This window comes from Brassica napus, chromosome C4 (genome assembly GCF_020379485.1).
Source record: "Brassica napus cultivar Da-Ae chromosome C4, Da-Ae, whole genome shotgun sequence".
NCBI lineage: Eukaryota > Viridiplantae > Streptophyta > Magnoliopsida > Brassicales > Brassicaceae > Brassica > Brassica napus.
The window spans coordinates 19,042,916-19,061,936 of NC_063447.1; the positions used below are offsets into that span (position 1 = coordinate 19,042,916).

The following is a 19,021-nucleotide window of genomic DNA, read 5'->3' on the forward strand; positions in this document are numbered from 1 at the left end:
GCGTTTATCTGCTTTGTATAAGAGTCCATGGCCTTTTCGTTGAATTTCTTACGGACTGTTTCGGTAAGATCGGAGTGCCAGTTGAACTCTTGCTACAAAACAAACACAATTTAATAAGTAAATATATTAAAAAAATGTAAAAACTTTAAAAAAATAAAGAGTTACTATACCGCAAACTGACGAAACCACAACTCTCGTTCGTCGGAAGGGATCACACTCCACTTTGGATACCCAAAACGGAGCATGGAGTACATCATCTGGTTGATGCTCCGGCTAATGCCATTTTTCGACTTGGTGAACCTTTAAAAAAAATACAAGTTAGCAAGTTAATTAAAGGAAAAAAACATAACGGTACAAATAAAAAAAAATACTAACCAAGTGCTATAGCCTCGTCGTGGGTTGGGTTGGAGAACCGGGAGATGCTCTCGACCTGGTTGTTGAACCAATAGATGAACCAGCATGACCCCCGGATCCTGTTGAGTAGCATCGTGAGGGGCAGCGGGAGCTGGAGCGGGAATATATGCGGGAACCGAGTCATGAGACGATCCCGATGCACGGGAACTGCTCACCGAACTACGTCGAAGACGGGCTGCGGGGCGGAGTTCATCCTCGGCCCTAAAAAAAAAAATTAATACATCAAACATATTTTCAAATCATTTCTATTTTTAATGTTTTCATTTATATATTTACAAAAGGTTTTATAAACGTTTTAAAAAAAACTATTAAACCTTTTATTATACATAGTTTATTACTATAAACTTATAAAAAATAATAAAAAATTTTAAATTTTTTTATTATACATGATATATATATATATATATATGTATATACAATTATAAAAAATTTATAAATGAAGAAAAATTTTGTTAAATATTTATAAATTTTTTTAAAAAACTTTTTATTATACATAGTTTATTAGTGGAAACGTATAAAAAATTATAAAAATTTTTAAAATTTTTATTATACATGATTTATATATATATATATGTATACAAAATTATAAAAAAATTATAAATATAGAAAAATGTTGTTAAATATTTTTAAAAAAATTTAAAAACGTTTTATTATATATATTTCATTACTGGAAACTTGAAAAACGTTTTTAAAAATAAAAAAAAACGTTTTAAAAAATCAAAAAACGTTTTTAAAAATAAAAAAACTATTTTAAAAATCAAAAAATGTTCCAAAAAAAACTAAAACAACAATCCAAACAACAATCCTAACTTATATATCCTAAACTATCCATTCAATCCTAAAATTTTCAATCAAACAACCTAAAATCCGAGATCTAACTTCCAAAACCCTAAACAATTGATATAAAAGAAGGTTTGGGATGATTCTTACATGATTTAGGGCTTGGGGAAGAGATATGAGGGTGAGAAGAGGATTCGCCGGTGAAGAGAGGTGGAGAAGGGCCGGAATCGCCGGAGAGATGGAGAAATCGCCGGAGAGTGTTCGTTTTGAGAGAGAGAGGCCGCGGAGATAACGAAGAAGGAAGAAGGAGGGTTATTATATCCGAGGATTCCGACGGACACGGGTTCGTCGGTATTCCGTCGGTATAATTAAAATATACCAAATGCCGATTCGCAAAAATTTTCAAGCGGTTTGGTTCTCCCGGGCAAATTGAATTTCCGACGGAATGTGTCCGTCAGTATATTCCGACGGAATTCCGACGACTTAGTGTTTAGGGTGTTGATTTCAAGTTTCTAAATGCAAAATCCAAATCTTTGATAATATATATAGTATTTGCATAAAGATTTAACAATAAAAAAGTTTTATAACACGATTTTACACAACAACATTTTTTGTAGTGTAAGCTTATATGAATATGATTGTATAAGTATATAATGTTAAGATGAGATGTTATGAAAACAATGATATGCATACATAAATATTTTAATGAGTTGTTATATTTGAACGGTTGCGATCTAATACTATACTAAACACTTATTATGTGTTATTTTCATAGTTTTGGCATCTAAATTTATAGATTTTTATGATTGAAATTTTATAGAAACACATGTCGTCGGTAATTCGTCAAAATATACCGACGACATTCCGACGAACTTGTCCAGTTCGTCGGAATGTCGTCGGTATATTCCGACGAATTACCGACGACCTTTCCAAATTTCAATGAAACCCAATGTCGTCGCTATGTCGTCGGTATATTGCGAGGGATTTCCGACGGACCAAAAAAAAAAAAAAAAAAAAAAAAAAACTAATCAGAATCTTCTGAATCTTCATCAAACTCCCCAACCTCGGCTTCTGGCTCTGAATGTACGACAGCATCATGTCCAAACACAGTCAAATTCTCAACGAGTTGAACATTTTCCAAATCTTCAACTGCCTGGGCGTTGCTGGTAGACTCTGGTTGCAATGGTTCATCATCATCAGAAGTTCCATCCACTCGTCCTCTTGGGTTGATTTGCGTTACAGTAACCCATGGATCGTCTCTGTACGTCACCCGAGGGTAACTGATGTAGCACACCTATACATATCAATTATACAAGTATTAGTAAAATATATAACATTAATTAATTATATTGGTAAAAAATTATGAATAGATTGACATACCTGATCAGCTTGCGAACCAAGAATGAAAGGATCATAATATTGAAGTTTCCGCCGCGAATGAACTGATGTAACACCAAACGCATCAATCTTCACTCCTCTATCTGGGGTGGTGTCATACCAATCACAATAGAATACTACACAACGCAATCCAACCATTCCAGGAAATTGGATTTCCAATATTTCTCTTATGTTGCCGTAGTAGACATCGTCACCAGAAGAAGATGAAACACCAGCATCATATGTTGTCTTAGAATGACCTTTCCTTGTGAATGCATATCCTCGCGTACAAAATTTAGGATATGATTTGACCACATAGTTTGGTCACTGCACAAATTTGCGTATCCAATCATCGAACACAAGACCTCTGACCAAACCATCATTCACCTATAAATTAAAAACATATATGATTGAAAAGTTAATTAGTTTATATATATTAAATTTAAACTAATCATTTGCATAGGGTATATGATATATGACTCACATAACTACGAAGCCACGCAGCAAATCCGTTATCTCTAAGTTGTCGAAGCTCATCTTCTGTTGCATGCCTGTGAGTCATACGCAACTCTGCCATATATACACTATATACAAAAATATTATCAATATGAAATAAATTTATTGAATATTAATCTAACAATAAATGAATAAATATTTTTACCTCTCATATTGTAGAACATCTTCACAGTTGGTGAGCAAATATGTTTGTAAATGAGCGTGCTTAGTGTCCGTAAGTCTCCGCTTCGTGAATTTTCCACTAAGTCGTCCTATTTCCTTGAACAGGGACAGTAACATGATATGTTGCTCTCTCCCCTCTATCATCATGCCGAGCAGGTCTTCGGTGTTTTGTATGCACTTCTGGTGGAAAATAATTTTCAGCAAAGATTGCAGTTTCTTCATTGATCACCTGTGCCACTATAGATCCTTCCACCCTGCTTTGATTTTTGACCATCTTCTTCAGATGATGCATATAACGCTCAAAAATATACATCCATTTGTACTGCACAGGACCACCAAGTTCCAATTCTCTTGCGAGATGAATAGCAAGATGTTCCATTACATCAAAGAATGATGGAGGAAATATCTTCTCAAGGTTGCACATGCTGACTGGTGCGTTTGTCTTCAAATTATTAATACCCTCTTCAGTCACTACTCTGCTGCATAAGTCGCGGAAGAAAACACTAATCCCTACATAGATAAAAGACATAATTTTCGTAAGTATTAAGTTTTTATAAGCATAATTGTTAAATATAAAAATAAATTAAATTGTAAAAATATAATATACCTGCAATTGCTTCATGAACATTACGTGGCAATAATGCTGAAAAAGCAAACGGAAAGAGGCGCTGCATAATTACATGACAATCATGACTCTTCAAGCCAGTAAACTTTCCTTCGCTTCTATCAACGCAGTTCCCCAAATTTGATGCATATCCGTCAGGAAATTTCACTTTATCTGTAATCCAATCAAAGAACTCTTCTTTTCTAGCACCATCTAGCCGATAAATGGGAAAAGGGGCCGTACCGTTCTCATCAACGTGAAGTTCAGAACGATCACAAATATCGACTAAATCCAACCTTGACTTCAAATTATCCTTCGTTTTACCTTGGATGTTAAGGACTGTGTTCATCAGATTATCGAAGAAGTTCTTCTCAATATGCATGACATCTAAATTATGCCGCAATAGATGACTCTCCCAATATGGCAGATCCCAGAAAATACTCTTTTTGTGCCAGTTATGTAGCTCTCCAACCGCATTGACTCGAATGTTTTCATGTCCACCTACATCTGGCGTCCTTTCTGCATCAAAATACCTAAACTGCTTCAACAAATCTTTCCCACTAACTTCCTCAGGTGGACCATCAAACACCTGCTTGTTCTTCGTAAACGAAGTCTTACTCCTGCGGTATGGATGATCAGGTGGTAGAAATCGTCTGTGACAGTCAAACCAACACGTTTTCCTTCCGTTCTTTAGTTGGAAAGCATCTGTGTCATCTTGACAATATGGACATGATAGCTTCCCATGTGTTGTCCATCCAGATAACATACCATATGCTGGAAAGTCACTTATTGTCCACATAAGTATTGCCCGCATCTGAAAGTTTTCTTTGCACGAAACATCGTATGTCTCAAAACCATGCGCCCATAGTTGTTGCAACTCATATATTAGTGGTTGAAGAAACACATCTAGTGATCTTTTAGGATGATCTGGGACGAGAATTGAGAGAAACAAAAACTCTCGTCGCATGCACAAGCTCGGCCGTAAGTTGTACGGTGTCACAATAACTGGCCATAGAGAATACTATCTTCCATGCTTTCCAAATGGGCTGAAACCATCAGTAGATAATCCAAGATAAACATTTCTTCTCTCTTCCGCAAATTCTGGATATGTTGACTGGAAATGTTTCCAAGCCTTCGCATCTGAAGGATGTCTAATCTCATCATTTGTGGAATGCTCTGCATGCCATCTCATTGCTTTTGCTGTGCACTCACACTGATACAACCTCTTCAATCTTTCCGTCAAAGGCAAATACCACATTCTTTTGAATGGGATCGGAACTCTTCCCCTCGTCTCCTGATAACGAGGTTTCCCACAAAATTTACATACATTCCGTGTCTCATCCGCTCTCCAGTAGATCATGCAGTTGTCAATACATACATCTATCACTTCATACGGTAGTTGAAGACCTGCAACAAGTTTCTGAACCTCGTAGTATGAACCCGGTGCAAGGTTATCCTCAGGTAGAATACCTTTGACAAAATCAGTAATCGCATCCATACATTTTTCAGCCAAATTATAGTCTGTCTTAATACCCATTAATCTAGGTGCAGATGATAAGACTGAATGTTTGATACAAAGGTTGTTTTCCTGCATCCAACATGTCAAAAAATCTCCTAGATTCGGGATTTGGTTCTTCCCCTCTATAATGATCATGTACCATCTGCTCAGTACCTACACCATAATCTATATCCGTTCTAGATTCTTCTAACCTAATATCAGGCTGAAGTTCACTAACAGGCTGAGGTTCGCTAGTACTACCATATTCATAACCAGTTTCCCCATGAAGGTACCAAACTTTATAATTACGTGAAAACCCTTTCATATACAAATGAGTCCAAACATCAAATTCTTTTATAACCTTATTATTATTGCAAGAAGAGCAGGGACTTCTTAACATACCACTTTTTGCATCCGGTTGCTGTTGAACAAGCCTCATGAATTCTCCAATCCCTTGAACGTATTCTTCCGTAAGCAAATTGGTGTTCGGATCCAAATGAGGTTTATCCATCCACGAACGATAATAAACTTCTGAAGACATGATTTTCACGGAATTGTTATGACTAAAGAGAATGAAGAGAGAATGAAGTGTGAATGAGTTGAATTGAATGAGGAGGGGTTGTATCTATAGGAAATTGCTTACGGCCCTCCGACAACTTTCCGACGTAATTCTGACGGATGTAAAGCAGTCCGTCGGAATTCCGTCGGTATTGTCCAATCTCAAACGGCTATACAACGGTCATATATATTTGTCGGCAACGGTCACATGGTTCGTCGGAAATTCGTCGGAATACCGACGGAATTCCGACGACTTTTCTGTTAATCGGAATGTCGTCGGAAATTCGTCGGAAAATACCGACGAACTTCCGACGACTACAACGATTACATTTTTTATCGGAATGTCGTCGAAAAGTCGTCGGAAAATTCCGACGACCCTTGTTTCGTCGGAATTCCGTCGGCCATTTCCGACGGAATTCCGACGACTTCATTTTTTTGGATTTGGTCGGAAATTGGTCAGTAATCTGTCACAAATGTCCGACGACATTGATGTCCGTCGGAACCTCCGTCGGAATTCGGCGTATTTTCTTGTAGTGTAGTTTAAGTCAATGTGTACAATTATTCTTTTAGTCGTGTATTGCCATTTCCCAATTCCCATGGGGGAGACGTGCAACGCGTTCCGTTGACTGACTTAGCCCTTAACAAAAAGTCATCCCTCTTATCTCTATTAAACTCTAAGTTGTGTTTAACAATCTCATTTTAAGATAGAAATCAGAAAGCACAAAAAAATAGAATGGGAAAGCCAACAGCACAAAACAATAGCTTTATAAACCACTTCAGCCACCCACACCCCCTTCAGTTAATCCCGCCGACATCATCACCACCGTGCTCCGCTTGCAAACTTACCGGAGGAAACGGCCGGATTTACTCATGCAGGCCATGCAACTTCTCTCTCCATGAGTCATGCAGCAAGATGAAGCAGGTAATCACCCATCCCTCTCACCCTTCTCATACGCTTACCCTTCTGGTGGCTCCCGTCTATGATGGTGGATACTTCAACTGCGATGGGTGTGGCGTCAACGGAACTGGTTTTAGCTACCAGTGCTCTCTTTGCGACTTTGACATCCACGCGCTATGCGCTTACAAGCCGCTCTCGATCGTCCACAATTCTCATCCGCAGCATACCCTTAAACTCGCGTTTCATTCTCCCTACGGTGCCAACAAGGGATTCTCCTGCGACATATGCCTTAAGATTGGGAAGAACCAATGGCTCTATCGATGCATCCCTTGCGAATTCGATGCTCATGTTGATTGCATCAATGCTCACCATCCACACCTCCTTCAGCATAGTAGTTCTGCACCTACTCCTCTTGCTCATCATGCCGGTCACCCCAATAATAGGCCCAGACCAGGGCAGATGAATAGGCCTAATAGGCCTACGAATAATCCTACCAGGCCTAATAGGCCTGTTGGTAATCCCAATAGACCTATAGGTCAAAACGCTGCTGTCGATGGACCAAGAGGACAGAACAATAACTTGGGTTGTAATGGTTCGATTGGGCCTATTACACAGAGTTTTGACCAAGGGTCAATGGAAGGGAGTGTCTTCGATGATAGTGCAGTGAACGAAGAGTTTGATGGTGAAGTCGATGTTGAGATTGATTATGAAGCTAATGGGTATGAAGGTACTGAAGATGGAGAGGCCTATGACGAGGAACAAGACGTTGACGGTAACGGCCTTGAAATTGTGGCTTACGGTGATGCCAATGACGTTGCATATAGCGAGAGTGAATTTGGTGGTAGCAGTGATGCTCGTAGCCAGTCTAATGAATTGTCTGACCAGGCTGATCTTTATCCACTTTCAGTTCGTACGAACCGAGGGCCGGGTGGTGGTAGGAAGCAACACTCGAGTCCTAATAGTCCCGCCCCAGCTCGGTCGAAGAATATAGGCCGTAACGGGCGTGGAGGTGGTAGGCTTCAAGGGTCCAAGAATCCAATCGAAAATCCTAGAGGGCCTCAAACTAAAAGGTTGCAGAATGTACGCAATAATGCAATAAGAGCCGGGGGACCTGGTGGTTTTGATAGGCCTCGTGATCTAGCTGCATTCAATGGACCTAGTGGTGGGCCCTCTAATGTAATTGACAATGGTGGCAACAATGATAGCTACAACGAAGTCGATGGAAATGAGATGTATGCTGGTGAATATGGTGCGACTTATGGTGATGAAGGTGATTGTGACTTCGAAGCTGGAGGTGACTTTGTCGACGATGGATGTGATCAAGCATATGATGAAGATGATTTTGAATGCTACACCGATATCACCGGAGGAAGTGAGTCTATGTATAACGAGGATGAGTCTTATGAGACTATGGATGATTCACAATATAATGATGAACCCAATAACCAGTTTTTATCCATGGTTGAACCGGGTGGTGGACCGGGAATGAATAACCAGAACCAATATGGTCAGACCGATAGGCCGAGAAGAATGGGCAGGTATGGGCGTGGTGGTACTACAAATATGAACAGATATGGAAACGTGAATCAAGGAACAAATAGTACGCAGACAAGAACTATGGGTAGATCAGTCCAACGTAGGCCGAATGGAGGACAATATAGGGCCAACGGAAACACAATGATGAATTCAATGGTGCAGGGTTTGTGCCAAGGCTTGGCAATGAACATGCTCGCCGGCGATGGTAGTGACGTTAACAGTGGAGCAGGTGACAGCGGTGGATCATCCATCTTCGGAGGCTTGCTTGGTGGTGAATCAGAATTTTGATTCTGAAGATGGAGAATTGTTATTGGACTTAAAAAATCAAAATTAAGTTTTCTTTATATGTTCTGCAAATTTGTATTGGGTTTTTTCTGGTTTTTACTTCCATCTTTTTATTTTTCTCTTGTATTTGGAAACTGTTATATCATTTTCTTGTATTCCTTTTTTTTTTTTTTTTTTGTATTCTGAAATGTAATATTTTGTTTATCGATAAAAAGAATGGTTGTGACAAACAAATCCAATGAATTATTTAAGCGGTCCAAAAGAGGGATCTGAGAGACTTCTATCTGTCTCTCGATATCCTTCTTCGTCATCCAGCAGTCCCTGCCTTCGAGACTCAAGCTGGTTGCATATTCTCGTGTGGGAGTGGGATTGTTTGGGCTAAGTACAAAGGCGAGTAATAATGCGGATGGTGATTTCGCCCATTGCGTTTTCTCCACACCCAATAGATTGTGTCTTGGAAGACCAACTTCACTAGAGCAGAGCAGAGTCCGGCCCCAGCATTCTTTTGCTGCGAAACAAGTTTGTCCGCGCGATAGGAGCTGTCCCAAACAACGCATGTCCCAAATTGTGTGAGTAAGTGCATGCGAAGAAGAGATACCGATTTCATCTGGTTTTCCACGTAGGTTGCATGGTTGATAAATTCCCCATTGCCTTGTACACAGAGCCGGTCCTAAGTTTCTACCGACCAGAAGCAAAACAAAAAAAAAGTGGCCACTGTTTTAAGAAATTCTTAAAAAAAAAAAAAAAAATGATATGATTCATGAAGAATCGAACCATGGTTAGGCGTTTAAAGTCTTTTATCTAAAAGTTACACCGCTAACTAAAGACAAGCTTCGTAATTCTGTGGACGGAAGCATGGGCTACAGACTCCGGTGTAGAACTTATCTTTATCTTTGATCGCAAGCCATGTAATGAAAGTTCGTCTTGATTGCAAATTATGTAGTCATCAAATTGATTTCAAAAGGTTGAAGATAAATCGTAGTTGGAGATGCAAAAGCCGTGTCATGACTTCATCATAAGGTGATTAAAGTGATAGCAAATCCGTCTATTAGTAGTGATGAAGTTCGCTCATGTGGAGACTTTTGGTGACTGTAATAAGAAAAGAAAAACATTGTTCGAGCATTTAAAACATTTTTACACATTTCGAGAAATAAAGCAAATGCAAATGTTTTGGGATCGAATCAAACATAGGTTTGAGATTGAGATTTGTTTCCTTCCCAGTACATAAATAAGAAAGTGAGGAGACTAAAGATAGTGAGAAGTATATAACTGGAACGACAAATCTATTAACCTTCTTCTCCAAACTCCTGTGTGAATCTCTCATGGACGTCAAGGTCAGATTTGCTCACCGTTGGCCTTTGTCTAGCAAGTACTTTCTCGAAATCGGTTCTTGTGATTGGTGGCGGAATAATCTGTAAAGAGAAACACAATTCAGTCTTTTATTCTAACAGCATATACAAGGCATATGCTCACAAGAACTTTGCGGAATGAAACTATCTCAGGACCAAAAGCATACATGCCTTCCCCAGCAGATATAGGAGAAGATGGAGTAGGATTCTTTTAAAACTTATGTACGTACCTTCTCTGCAAGGCCTTTAGTTGCTAGATCTTGCATTGTGGTTTGGATGGCTCCAGGTTGCCTAGGTCCACATGGCATCCATGTGCCATCAGGTGACTTGAAAAAGAACATTGCATCCTGAGTTTTGCGAACAGGCTCAAACAGAACATCTTTTACCTGCAAGAGTCAAAAAAATTATCAAGATAATGGCTTAGGGCGCAAACTGTTAAATATAACAAACTACCAGGACCGAGCACTTACACAAACAGACACATCTGAACCAGAAAACCCCTCTGTCTTAAGCCCTAAATATTCAAAATCAGATTCCGTTAAATTATGAGGTGTGTCTCCCAAATGGACCTGCACAAAAAACACATAACTTTAGTAAAAGGAGTTGCGTTCTCTTGAATGATTTAACTTGTGGAACTTGAAGATAATGGAAAATTCAATACTTTGAACATGTGCTGCCTAGCCTTGGCTTCTGGGAGAGGAATATAGATACGCTTATCAAAACGTCGTCTGATAGCCTGAAACCAACATGGTAGTATTGACTATTGAGCAGTAATTTTCTAAACTTGCCAAGAAAGTATAGAACCAATCCACTCCTTTTTCACCTGATCAAGAGCATAAGGTGTATTGGTTGCTGCAAGCACGAGTACTTTATCATCACTGTGTCCAACACCCTGAAATTAAAAAGAGAAGAAGTAAAGAGAAGAGAAGTTTCTGCGAAAACTGAATGATAAAGAGTGTTCAGTTGGGGATAAGCTTTACACCTGCATCTGCACAAGAAGCTCCGTTTTGATACGTCTTGAAGCTTCGCTCTCGTTTCCTTCTCCACGTTGACCGCACAGAGAATCAATCTCATCAACGAAAATGATGGATGGAGAACTTTCACGGGCCATCTCGAAAAGGTTTGATACAAGCTTCTCACTTTCACCCATCCACTTGGAGACCAGGTCTGATGAAGACACGCTGATGGTTGTTGGGAGGTAAAAAGTAAACAACTTTTCTTAAGTTATAACGTGTTTCCAAGTATAAAACATAGGATGAAGTAGAAAAACAACAAACATAAAAGTACACAGCCACCAGGCATGAATCAAAAGCCCCAGATAAAAAAAAAGAACCTAAGGACATGTACACTTGCCTAACCATAACCACAACAACATGCATTGTATTTGGTTCTCGTATAGGGCATTTAGATTCTACGAGAGACCCAAATCTAGCTGCAGATGCTGATGGATAGCAAAGACTAGGGTAACTATATGCAAAGATACAGCTTAACATGAAACCAAGAAGAGCTAAGACACTGAGTAACTTATGTAAAGCCAAAAAGAAAGAGCTACCAGAGTTAAAAAAAAAAAAACATGCTCCTCGTACCTGAAAAACGTAGAGTCTGCTTCAGTAGCAACGGCCTTAGCCAAGTAGGATTTCCCTGTTCCAGGCGGCCCATAGAGCAGAAAAGCTCGCCACGGCCGCCTCTTCCCTAATGAAACAAAGAAAAGCCCATATAGATTAATCAACAAAACCAGATCTCTCTCCTTTCAACACTACTTACCGGTGAAGAACTGCGGAAACTTGACAGGCAAAATCACAGCTTCCTGCAAAGCCTGCTTGGCGCTTTCGAGCCCGGCTACATCAGTCCACTTAATGTTAGGCTTCTCCCTCACGATCGCAGAGTCCAACCCAGCTCGGAGCTTCGACTGCTCCGGATCCTCCCCGTCCCCTCCTCCCTCTTTCGGCTTACTCTTCACCGCCGCGTCGCCGCCGTTAGATCCAGGACCGGGCCCCGCCTTCGTCGAGAACGGCGCGGATCTCCTCGGCGCGGCGGAGATACTCGGTGAATTTCTGGGTGATGGCTTCACGGATCTTGGGGTTCTTCTCGTACTTGAGATGGGTTTTGAAGTACTCGAGCGCGTTCATGTAGAGAGGGAAGGCCTTGCTGTAGTTCCCGCCATTGTCTTCTTGAACCGCTTGCTTCACGTACTCTATCGCCTGCTCCTTCAAATTGCTGTACATTGCTTATTAGGGCCCTTTTTTTTACCAATCCTTCTCTCGATAATCGATTCTGATCGAGGATCGACAAAGGAACCTTAGTGATCGTGGAGGATTGGAGAAAAAAACAGGAAACAACGAATTAATATAATGGAGGCGATGAAGAAATGGCTTTGATTTGACAGATGAACACGAAAAAGTTCTAGAACAACATCAGAGCGTAGAATTGTATAACGATGAAACGTTGAGGCTTTTTGTTCGTTGCTGAACGTTTTGATGAACGACTTGGAAAACACTTGCCGTTTTAGTTATAAATGTATTTTCCTTCTCTTTTCCCAGAAAAAAGGCATCAAATGCTCGGAAAGGACTAAGGGGTTCAAAAAATTCTCCTATGGATCTCATGTATTTTTGTTTAAAACTATCTATTAAAAATAATTCGAAAATAGGGGAAAAATACCAAGAAACCGAAGAATTTCGACTTATTTACGAACCCAACCCAGCTTATTAACCCTAAATTCCCAATCTCATCTCTCCCCACTCACGATTTCAATCTCCCCTCTCCCATAACCACCACGATCTCGTCGGACCATCACTCTATACCTCATCTCGAACCCCTAATCAAACTCAGATTCAAGCACAATCATCTCAAAACAACTATCCCCATCTCCAATTTCATGTGCGCAATGTCGCCAAAAAGTCGGCTCGTATGCGCAATTTAGTTTAAATAGTGTAACTGGTACAACTAAGTGATTTTGTGTTGTATAACTTGGTTATTTATTCAGTGTATTTTATTTGTGTTTTTCAGGTTGAGGGGGATGATATGACCGTAGAAGTTGACAGACCTGCTGTTTTTTTCTTCAAACCGAGCGACTATGGAAAGGGTTGCAAGCTCTCCTCAAGGTGCCACCACAGTTCAAGCATATATTTCACATGGATTGTTGCGCAACAAGAAAGGTGATGGGATTGTGGATGTTGCTACTTCGTACTATGCATATAGGAAAGGGTCGACAAGCTTGGTTTGGGGTAAACGGTGTTCCAATTAGATCCTCCATCAGTGAACATAGCCTCCTCTCTGGTTTATACTGCCACGCATACCCAAAAAACTATCCGAGCATAGGGAGAATGAAATTTGCGAGAAAGCATTTTAAAATGAAGAACACAAAGAATGGGAAGGAAAAGGGTTTGCAAGTGACACAAGCGGATGTCAAAGAGAAACTTCAGAAGATGAAGGCTGATGATAGTGGTGAGCGTCTGAAGATGGCGGTTCTTTACTTTTTGGCCAGAGTTGTAAGAGGAAGGTCAAAAGAAGGATACTTCATTGAGCATTTCATTCTCCCAGCAGTAGATGATCTGGATTTTTTCACCAAGTTTCCATGGGGCCGTTACACATTTGATGATTGCATGAAGGAGATTTTTCACTTGAGGGATCATGTTCGTGATGGGATCCTGGAGAAGGCGCAATGGGTATTTCATGGGTTTATCAACCCTTTGGAGGTATATGAGTTGTATTTTTCATAAGCATATCTATTATTATAAAAAAGAGTTTCCTCTCTCCAGGGCCTTCCACGTCGGATGCCAGGTCAATAAGTCGAGGTCTCACGTCGCGACACCTATCCCTGCACACAAAACACAATGCTTTGTTAAATGAGTATATAGTCTGGGCTTTGTATCGTGACGCGTTTGTTAGATCAAAAAGATTGGGCTCGACGCGTTTGTTTAATATTGGGCCCAAAGAAAATGTACTCAATAAACCTAATCTGATACCGCGAAAGCAAGTGTATTCTTTTCTCTCTACTGCGTGGGACGGCGACGGTGGCGCTCGAGTTTCTTCACCGTTACCGAATCAGATTTCGTTATGGTTTCTTGGTGTTTAATCCCATTAACTATGACGCCCACTACGAGTTCTTCAATGTGTGGTTTACGTCAGAGAAGCTCTGTCAATTCGGGTATAAATATGTATGGATTCCTCTTCTCGAAATCATCATCTCCTCATCTCTCTTCTCATATCTCTCTTAGATTATACTAATCCACTTTTTAATGGCTAACTCCAAGGTGTTCTTCTCCTATTTGAAGGCCGGTAAGTGTTCATCCGGCTAGGCTGTTGCGTTTCTGGGAGGCAAGGAATGTGAAGCGCCCCTCCAGACTCAGACTTGGTATGAACTGACTTGCAAATAATCAATAGTCTTGAAAAGATTGAGTTTATCTATTTGGGAGATGGTATTTTGTTTCGTTTGTTGAATTTTGTCTGTTGCCGTATTGCAGGCGACTATCGAGTTTCAGATAATTATTTAAAAGAGTTTTCACCTAATTTTGAAGAAGGCATTCAGGTAACTTGAGCTCACACTTCTTGATTTTGTTCTGTTTTTACTCTCTGCTAATACATGTTTTTTTAAAAAATTCTTTTTAGTAGATTGATAGATGATGAGCTTGAGCAAGTTAGAGGCTTTTTATCGATGAAACTCTGCCGTTTAAAGAATGGTTAAAGATATTGGGGGCTGTCCTCGCATCAAGTTTTTCCAGTTTTTGTTTTACGCATTAGACGATGTGTTGTGAGAACAGCAAGTGAATCACACATTTTTTTTGTTGCAGATACCTGGTGCAAAAGTTGGTTACAGACAATACTGATGCTGCCATTTTTGTTGCATTGGATGGGTCAATAACAAAGCTAATCAATGTTCGTGCCTCTGAGGTTTTCCCTGGTATGGTTCTCCAATTCGCCACAAGACAAAGCACATGGTAACCAAGGGGAAAAAGAACTGCTATGTTTTTCAGCATCACGTTTTAGGATTGTTCGTTTTAGTACAAATGCTTTTAAGCCTATTATGTTCAGCTTCTGAGAAAGTGAGTTTATTTGTTATTTTTATGAACCTGTCTTACTCCGCACATTCCATTTTAAGACAATGTAAAAAAATTAATATTAGTTTGTTTACTCAATAATGGTGGTATCGATTTTCCATACTCAGATTATTCACACGGTAACTTACTTGGCAAGCATGCAAAACAACAATAATGATAGTCCTCTGATCCACCAAATATGCTTAGCATGTCAAAATACATTCGCTATCACTTAGTCTTGGGAGAACACGAAGAATAAAAGAATATTATGTATTTGTATGCTATTCATAATTTTGCTTAAAACAGAAAATTATTTTGATCATAATAGCCCACATATGGGTGTTTGTTTGTCGGTTTAGGATAGTTCTATATCTACGCTTTCGTGAGATTGTTTTAACAGATTCTTTGTGCGGAACTGCGGATTGTCCTTACATGATTTCCCTGTTATGCTATTCAAATCTGTACAGGCCAATATCAGTGGATTTGATATGATTCAAAATCTAAATTCATCATTTAAAGCTTGCCTTATCATGCACTGCGCTATCAAAACAAAAGGAAACCAAATCATTATAATTTAATATAGTATTCTCCCATTTATTCTCATGACTATTATGGTTTTAAAATTTTTGTTACACACACATATTTCTACGTATCAAAGGGTGAGTATATTTTTGTTTTATTTTTTCTTAAATTTTTTTTTTTATATTTGTGTATTTTTTTTGTAACCATATTTGTGTTTAATATTAATTTAATCTAATATAGTTTTCCATAACTATATAAATATGTCAAGTTGCATAACTATATACCTGTGCCATATGCATTTCAGAAATTATTTGTTAAACTTTTTTCTAAAGTTTGCAACATATTATATATTCTTAGTAGTTACCTAACATAACTAGTCAAGAATATTCGTACTCAAAAATCCGAATCGATCCGAAAATCAAAGTCTCATATTCTATTAGACTTCTATTAGACATGACCAATATATTCGAACGGTTCTTAAAGTATTATATCCGAAAACCAATATCAAATCCAACCCGCACCGAAAACCGAACAAATGTTTTGAAAATTGTTTGAACATAATAAATTTTAATATATTCTGTTAAATATATATATGGGTTAATATGATTTTCAACTATCTTTAAGTAAAATCACATTTAATATATATTTTTAAATCGAATAACCTATATAAAACCCAACTAAATGAGTTTATATGAATATTTATTTCTATTAAAAGTCCACATAATAAAATTTTACCATTGTTTTAGTTTGTTCTCTTTAGAACAAATTTTACCATTTGACATATACAGTTGATTTCTTATATGTGAGAGTTCTACATTGTCATTGACAGAAACAAAATCAAATGATATATTTGCAGGTTCTGTACCAGTGGTCATATATAATTGACTATTTATACCTGAGAGGTTTACCTGGTGTTATTACTATGATTGGAAAAGTCTGTTGGTTGGTCTGTGGATTAATAGTATTAATTAAGCTGTTATATTGTTAATATTTGTTTATTCATTAGTATTGAACTAAGGATAATTAATTATGTGGGTTGCATTATAGTGTATGTGTTTTTTTAGGATATTTGTTTATTCATTAGTATTTAGGTAACTTATGTTGTTGACATTTCATTTCTAAAGTACCCTTAATGACTTCTAATTTTTAAAGTAAAACTGATGGCGCAAAAAATAATATATCAGAGAAGAGTAGAGGTAATTTCATAAAAGGGTTCATGAATTAATAGTATTGATGTAATATACTCTACTACCTTATTCTCACGGAAAATAAAATAAATATATTTCAAATAAATCAACACAAGTGGTGTGTGACATAACCTCACAAAATATAATCAATACACTGAAAATTATTTTGGCATAATTATAACCACATAAATATAATAGTAATATTTTTAGAAAACAAAGTAACTAATTAGTACATCCATAATATTGTTAGGTTTAAAAAAATATTCATTCGCATATTCTGATAGAAAGAAATATATAGTAAATAAAATTCAAAAGTAAAATCGTTTCAGTAGTTCCTAAGTGTTGTTTGAAAATTAAAATTTAGTTTACTGTAAGCAATATATATATATATCAAATATATTATATTTAAATATTTATTTAGATTTATATATTATGTATTTAATGTAAACGATATACATATATTTATATATATATTAAAAAGATATTTTCCATATAATTTTAAAATCATTTGTATTTTGTTATAGAAATTTAAACTTCGATCACAAATTTCTCAACGGGATCTAAAAAATATTCAAATACAATGACATGTACAAAATTTAACTAATATGTATATTCTTATATGATAAAAAAATTATATTAAACGTTTACTCTAATTGTTAAAATTATTTTAAAATTCACATCCCGCCCGTAGGGCGGGCCGGCCCTAGTTTGTTATAAACTTATAATATAACTAATATGATATTGTGAAATGATGTGCAAATATTAGCATTTGAATGTATACATGTCCTTAGGGAAAGATTCAGAGACTCTGTTCCAAACTGTCTTGATGATTGTCCAAGAATGTGCAAATGGAAGTTCAAGAGGACCAGGACAACATGATTTCCACTGGACATGATTTATCGGACGCTAGGTAACACAAAGGTAAAAACTTTTAATTTTTTTTTAAGTGTTGTTTATGTCATTTCTTCAAGTTCATAGTTAATTAAACGTGTAATTTGTTGTTGGTCATATTTCAGGAGATTATCAGTATTTTAGAACCATAAGGATATGAACTAGAAGATCCGCCAGACATAGCCGTTGACAGTTGGAACAAGATCCTTATAGAATCAGGGCGTAAAATTTTCTAGTTGGATCTATTCGAGATGGATGTGAGAACCCGACCTACCACACAACGAGAGCAAGCAAGGGTGTTCGAGGAACCCGAGCCAGGGGGCGAGGCAGGGGGCGAGGCAGGGTGTGAGGCAGGGTTCAAGGCAGGGGCGAGGCAGGGGGCGAGGCAGGTCATGAACATAATTGGAGTTGAAGTTAAACAAAAGAATGGACGATGGATTTGCATTGAGAGACGAAACAATTCGTCTTCTGGCAGCAAAAGTAAAGGAGTTGGAACAAGACAAGATTCAACGAAAAAGTTGGTCATTCCAGTGTGGTGAACTTGAAACCGGTTATGCTTAGAGATGGGGAGGGCGAGGACAAGAGAGATAAGGATGGTGATGAAGAGGCTGGGATGCATGGTGATAAGGAGGGTGATGAAGAGGCTGAGAAGCAGGGCGAGGACAAGGATGATAATGAGGGTGATGAAGAGGCTGAGAAGGATGCTGAGAAAGATGGTGAGAAATAGATTGAGGCAGAGGCTGAGAAGGATGCTGAGAAAGATGGTCAGAAACAGATCGAGGCAGAGGCTGAGAAGTTGATGGAAGGTAAGTCATGATAACATATAACTTTATTGCCAACATATATTTTTAATGATGATGATCTGAGAAGGATGTTGTATAATTCAATGTAGATACTGAAGAGAGATTTGATGATGATGGAGATGAGCCATCTACACTTCAAATTATGGCAGACACTGTAGAGAGATTTGAGAAGGCTGGTGCGGAAAAAGCTGATGTGGAAAAGGCTACTGCAGACAAGACAGCTGAGGTTGTAGATGATGATGTTTTGGAGAAGGAAGGTGAGGTTAGAGTTGATGATGCTTTAGAGAAGGAAGGTGAGGTTGGAGTTGATGACGCTTTAGAGGAGGCAGCTTTGGTTGAAGTTGATGACGCTTTAGAGGAGACAGCTTTGGTTGAAGTTGATGACGCTTTAGAGAAGGCACCTTCGGTTGGAGTTGTTGAAGCTTTAGAGGAGGCAGCTTCGGTTGGAGATTCACAGGATGCTGCTGAGATGCCAAAGAGGGTGCCCATGCGTTCTTATTTGTTGAGGTCTCCTTTTACGCCAAACTGATTTGATGAAGTGCTGAACTATGTTGTTTTTGGAACTTGTATGTGTTTGTTTTAAATACCTAGCACGGATGGACTTG

General features: G+C 38.3%; 1 protein-coding gene, 1 long non-coding RNA gene and 1 pseudogene across 2 annotated transcripts; 2 read left to right on the plus strand and 1 right to left on the minus strand.

Moving 5' to 3' along the window:
- Positions 1 to 6,486: 6,486 nt before the first annotated feature.
- Positions 6,487 to 8,786, plus strand: LOC106396701. The gene has a single exon (XM_013837172.3). The coding sequence runs from the start codon at positions 6,643 to 6,645 to the stop codon at positions 8,629 to 8,631; it is 1,989 nt and encodes a 662-aa protein (XP_013692626.2). The 5' UTR covers positions 6,487 to 6,642; the 3' UTR covers positions 8,632 to 8,786.
- Positions 8,787 to 9,699: 913 nt separating this feature from the next.
- On the minus strand, positions 9,700 to 12,321 carry LOC106396543 (annotated as a pseudogene).
- A 38-nt stretch (positions 12,322 to 12,359) lies between these two features.
- LOC125585458 lies at positions 12,360 to 15,098 on the plus strand. The gene is made up of 2 exons (XR_007322378.1): positions 12,360 to 14,331; positions 14,441 to 15,098. It is a non-coding gene; the product is annotated as an uncharacterized LOC125585458 (long non-coding RNA).
- Positions 15,099 to 19,021: the final 3,923 nt, after the last annotated feature.